The 5,461-nt window shown below is 43.6% G+C and overlaps 1 protein-coding gene across 1 annotated transcript; it reads left to right on the top strand.

Moving 5' to 3' along the window:
* The first annotated feature begins 1,788 nt into the window (after window positions 1–1,788).
* On the top strand, window positions 1,789–4,678 carry gtf3ab (general transcription factor IIIA, b). The gene is made up of 9 exons (XM_024392530.2): window positions 1,789–1,986; window positions 2,186–2,280; window positions 2,558–2,654; window positions 3,332–3,420; window positions 3,498–3,571; window positions 3,653–3,736; window positions 3,886–4,121; window positions 4,249–4,302; window positions 4,385–4,678. Exons 1-9 carry the CDS (start codon window positions 1,873–1,875, stop codon window positions 4,493–4,495), a joined length of 954 nt encoding a protein of 317 aa, XP_024248298.1. The 5' UTR covers window positions 1,789–1,872; the 3' UTR covers window positions 4,496–4,678.
* The last annotated feature ends 783 nt before the right edge of the window (window positions 4,679–5,461 follow it).

The following is a 5,461-nucleotide window of genomic DNA, read 5'->3' as shown; positions in this document are numbered from 1 at the left end:
TTCAGAGAAGCCATTCTAAGATTTCACATGGTACGTGAATGGTAGTTGGTCTCTAGTCGTTAGGTAATGTACACACCACATTTGATTGAAGATTTTCTATTTTGTTTTCTGATTTGTGTCAAGCTTTCCTGAATTCACAACTAAAGTATCCTTGTGGAAACATAGTATACTGTTAATCCAATTAAGTCTAAATAAAGAGCAGTGTCTTAGAATTGGGAGTGGGTTGAACTGTCAACAGGATTGGAGGAGTCAGGTTTGAAGAGCATCACATTGGGACAGAGCAGGAGAATGAAGACTGGGTTGTGACTAAATCACACCTATCATAGAACAATATGGAGGAGGTTGATAAGATCACGATTAGGGCTGTAAATGTAACGGGTGTGTGAAGACTGGAGACAGACAGTCGCTCAGCTCAGACTACAATCGCGCGCGCACACACACACCACAGACAGAAGATAGCGATGCACAGTGTCAGGAGCCTGCATGACAGTTTTAAAGCCTACAATCAATCAGAGACAGGCAAGCTCAAAGACCTGAATTGCAACAACTGCTGTTCAGTAAAAATGATCAATGACTAGTCTAGTCTATTGAATTCACCAATAACAGTTAGGACTAATCTAGGTCTTGGAAATCAGAGCCAGAAACCCAATCACATCCATTTGCAAGAGGCTATTTTGCCTCAATCTCAAGCAGTAGCCTATTTCATAGTAGGACATGAATGTAAGTTTAAAGCTGCAATATGTAACTTTTTGGATGACCCAACCAAATTCACATAGAAATGTGGGTTATAAATCTGTCAATCTCATTGAAAGCAAGTCTAAGAAGTGGTAGAGCTGTTTTTTGTGTGCTATTTCTGTCTTTTACTTTCAATTTTGTACACCAGCTTAAAACAGTTGAAAGTACAATATTTTGGGTTCTAGAAAATATATTTCACAGCAGTTTAGACGGTACAATGGTTCTCTACACCAAACTTGCTTGTTTTGTCACATAAACTGGAATTATGTGAACTGTTTGAATTTTAGCAACCAGGAAATGGCAGAGTGATTTCTGCATAGTGCGTCATTAATTAACTCATGGAGATTGATAGAGGACTCTAATGCCCAAAAGCCGGTTGTGTCATGGGCAGTGCCATTGGACTTTCACCATTTTGTAAGTAGTCAACTGGGTGGGACCTCCTATGAGTTAAGGAAGGATCACATAATTCCATCCAGATCAGTGGGATCAGCCAATGAATTATACTCATGAGCAAACATTTCATAACGGCAGGTGGCAGTAAATCGCCAACCTTGACTTTATACCTGTTCAAGCAATACATTTCAGGTGGCAGTATACAGCCTTTCAGTTTGTTTACCAACTCATAGAAGTAGCAGAAGAAGAAAATGGACTACTTCAAAATGGAGATGGCCTCAATTGTGCTGCCCATGCTCTCACATATGCCATAACCAGATCAAATAATCAGTCTACGCTTTACAGTACCTTGCTATAAGCTGTTTTAAAGTCAGGTGTGCGTCAATGCACAGCAATTCACTGTTCCAACCTCCTCCAATCAGGAACTAAAACTACGTTCAAATGTAGAGTGATGGCTGAATAAAATCACGAAGCAGGTGTCCAATATTAATTTATAAATCATCAATATTTCACCAAAATAATGATAGTACTTAGGCCTGAAATTAATTTAGGCTATTACAGAGCCAGACTTTGCTTTCTATTTTGTTCACTTTCCATTGCGTGGATTGAAACACCCCTGTATTATCCAACAGTGGTATCGCCCAATAAAATATATAGTCCTCAGGTGTTAACCCATGTAGGCCGGTAAACGACCTGACCTATTGGTTTTGCATTATCAAAACACTGTCGTCTGTACACTTAAAGATGGGGGAAAGGATTGAAGTCCAAAGAAGCTTTATTTGTTCTTTTGTCAACTGCAAAGCCACCTTCAATAAATCATGGAAATTAGATGCCCATCTTTGCAAGCACACAGGTTTGGTGAGTACCTATCCTGCCCAGCTGGCATCTTTCAACAGATGGTCCAGATCAGATCCTATGTACTGAATTTAGAAATTCTGTTAATCAGAAAGAATGAGCCTATTGACGTAAGTGAAATACAACTGAACGTGAATGAATGTCTGCGGTCAGAAACACGTATTATCGTGTTTTGTTACTTGGTCACGTTTCTCTTTGACAGAAACCCTTCTCGTGCGAGAACTGTGACAAGAGCTTTTGTACCCGCTACCAGCTCACCAGACACGGGCTGAGCCACAGTGGAGAGAAGCCATACACGTGCGTATGAAGCTTCACTATCCTATAGGGCAATGGTTCACGGTCAATGATCGGTTGTGTACGAGCCTGTATGGTTGTTCCTGCCTTCAACAATGTCTCATTGTTGCCTTTTAAAGACTAGCACCAAAGCTACAGTTTAGTTGTAAATGGTTTTGAACCAAATGTTTCTGAATCAACTCGAGTAGGAGCGCCAACCCTTTGTGCTAGGAGTCATGCAATTCATTATTCCTCTTCCAACCTTCCCTCCGGTCACTCATCTGTTTCTGTGCGTCTGCAGGTGTCAGTCTGCAGGATGCTCCGAGGCCTTTGTCACACATGCCAGCATGAAGAATCACATGGCTCGCGTTCACCAGCACCAGGAGAAGCACTATAAGGTTGGCTAAACCGAAGTCAGACTTTGACGCACCTAATGAATCACTGATACCACTTGGTTTAGTCTGAAACAAAGCCCTGCAAAAATCGTGGCCATTTTCCTTAAGCCAGAAAGTTCAGTGAAATGACATTTGACTTTACTCTACTGCTGCTTGAAATGTGAGGTTTATTTCGAGCAGCAGCACTGAAGCCCATGCTCTAAACTATGTCAACATTCTGTTAGAATGTGTGCATGTAGTCTTGTGCACTTGCCTTCGGTCATAGGCAGACATCTTGCCACAGAAGTAGACCTGCGTTTTGCCTGTTTAAGAATATTTTCCTGCAGTTTATCTAATTTCAACCAGCTGAATGACCAACACCAGACATCATGCAGAGTAAGTGGGGGGGGTCAAAATTAATCAATATTCGACAGACAAGCTACTTTCTATCTGCATAGTGGTGCCGTCAACCATGTAGGCAATGCCATGTTTTCATGACTCAGGCTAAACCGAGGTTCACATTCATCACCCTATTGCCTTAGGTTTCATTTGACACTGTTCTGAAACAGTTGATGGGTAAACATCAGATTCCTTGACTTCCACCTCCAGGTGTGACTGAAGGAATAGTGAAGGCAATGTTGGACTACGACAAATGGTCCGCATGCTAATTTTCATTCAAAGGTCTGTAAATGATGTTCTAGTGTGACCATGTGCACTGTGGGATGGAGTTCAATAAGAAGAACCAACTGAAAACACACAAGATTAAACACACACAACTGCTGCCCTTTCAGTAAGTATAACACACAGGCCTCTACAAGAGAATGTGGACTCTACCACATCAGGCTGAACTCTGACCCTTTCCCATAGGTGTATCTTTGAGGGCTGTACGAGAGAATTTGCTGCTCCTGGACAACTGAAGCGCCATGAGAAAGTACACCAAGGTGAGCCCTACACATGCCACATACCCACAAGTCTGATCAGAGGTCCTGTGGATGTTTTATCGAGCCATTTCTCTTTCCCAGGTTACCCCTGTGCTGTGGAGGACTGTCCATTCCAGGGGAAGACTTGGTCAGAGTATCAGAAGCACAGGAAGGCTGTGCACAGAAGTATGTAGGCCCTCCAACACTGCCACCCTCTTGACCATGCTGCAACTCATCCCTTTGCATTGTCTTGTGAACCCCTCTCACATGGTCCTAAATATTATATAGCTTTAAAACGGATCCGATTGTAAAGTCTTCACCGGTTGTGTGTTCAGTCAAGCTACAGTGTGATAGCTGCAGTAGGATGTTCCTGGGGGCATGGTTTTTGAAGCAGCACCAGCTGCGGGTCCACTCCGGTGCGCCCAAGAGGGTGTTCCAGTGCTCCGCCACTGGGTGTGAGAAGACCTTCACCACCCACTTCAACCTGGAGAACCACGTTGTGTCAGACCATGAGGGCAAGCTGGCTTTCTCCTGTACCCACGAAGGCTGTGGCAAGCGCTTCGCTATGCAGGTGAACTCATGGGACAAGGCTCCAGTTACAATATGGTATCCTGTCACTTCGCAAATAGTTTTGCAGAACTCAATCTGTCTCTTTGTGGAATATTTGGTGTAAAACGAAATGTTTATATATTCCTTAGGAGAGTGTGAGACGACACCGAGTGGTTCATGACCCAGAGAGGAAAAAGCTGCAGGTGAACGCTGGTATTGGGTATATGGTGGATAAGTAGCTTCCCTATATGTAGTATTATAATCCACTACTGTTTCCTTTTGCAGAAGGTGTGCCCTAAAAAGAACAAGCCGTTGGGGCCAGCCTCCACACAGGCTGAGACCAGCAGACTGGCTGACCAACTCCATAACACCAGCTTGGGCTACTCTACATCATAACACCAGCTTGGGCTACTCTGACCTGGACTGGTCCATCAGAACCGGGGGGGGGGGTGTAAATCTGAAACCTGTGGAACAGGAACCTATTCTTTGCTACTTGTCAAGCTGTTTTTGTTTAGTTAGTTTTCAAGAGCTGAATTTCAGTTGTATCAAACACTTATCTAATAAATCCTCACCAATGCATGGCTGGCTCCTTGTCTGTTAATGGTTATGTAATGCACTATGACACTTTACAAATACCCAATGGTGGCGCACATGCTATTCATTTTCAAAGCATATCAAGTCTGGTCCATCATCCTGGGAAGTGTGAGAACTAGGCCCAAAATCTGTCTTCTCCAGCAGGTTTTTTTTTCAAGGAGGTGATTGAGTGAATTTGGTAAACACATTGACTGGCTTATTTGATAGACTAGATGTTTAATAATTAGGATACAAGTAGGACATGTGGCATCCCAGAAACTGAGGAAACCACTATCGGCCTTGTGCCTGTTCACTCTTACTAGCCCCGACTGCCTTATTGTTCAAGCGGCCAATCTGTAGGCGGGTTGGTGACGGTGAACAAATTGCATTAGTGTGCTTGCAATGCACCACTCCAATAGTTCGTACAGAATCCCAATGGAACTTGTCGTGGTATTGTTAAAGATGGGTAAAGATTTTGTTTGGGTGCCAGGCAGGTATTAACCCTGCCGAAAGGCAGAGTACCACTACCGGACCCACAGACTGCCCAGTGTAGCCTGTTTGCCAGAGCCAGTGGTGTGAAAAGACAAAACCTCGCAGCACAGGGATAACGAAACGGCAGAGCAACTTCAGAGAAATAATTCACAAAGAACCCAGTCATCAGGATTTGCAATCTGTATTACCACTTCTGAACACATCCAGGTGCTGAAATGATTCCACTAGCAGTGTTTTCCTCCTTCAGTATGAAGGTGTGGGGCCAGGCAGACGTGGGTAAGAACTGACTCCAAATGC

The sequence above is a fragment of the Oncorhynchus tshawytscha genome, linkage group LG29 (genome assembly GCF_018296145.1).
Source record: "Oncorhynchus tshawytscha isolate Ot180627B linkage group LG29, Otsh_v2.0, whole genome shotgun sequence".
NCBI classification, from domain to species: Eukaryota; Metazoa; Chordata; class Actinopteri; order Salmoniformes; family Salmonidae; genus Oncorhynchus; species Oncorhynchus tshawytscha.
Note: the sequence above shows the minus strand (reverse complement) of the source record. Positions and strands in the feature narration are given on the sequence as shown.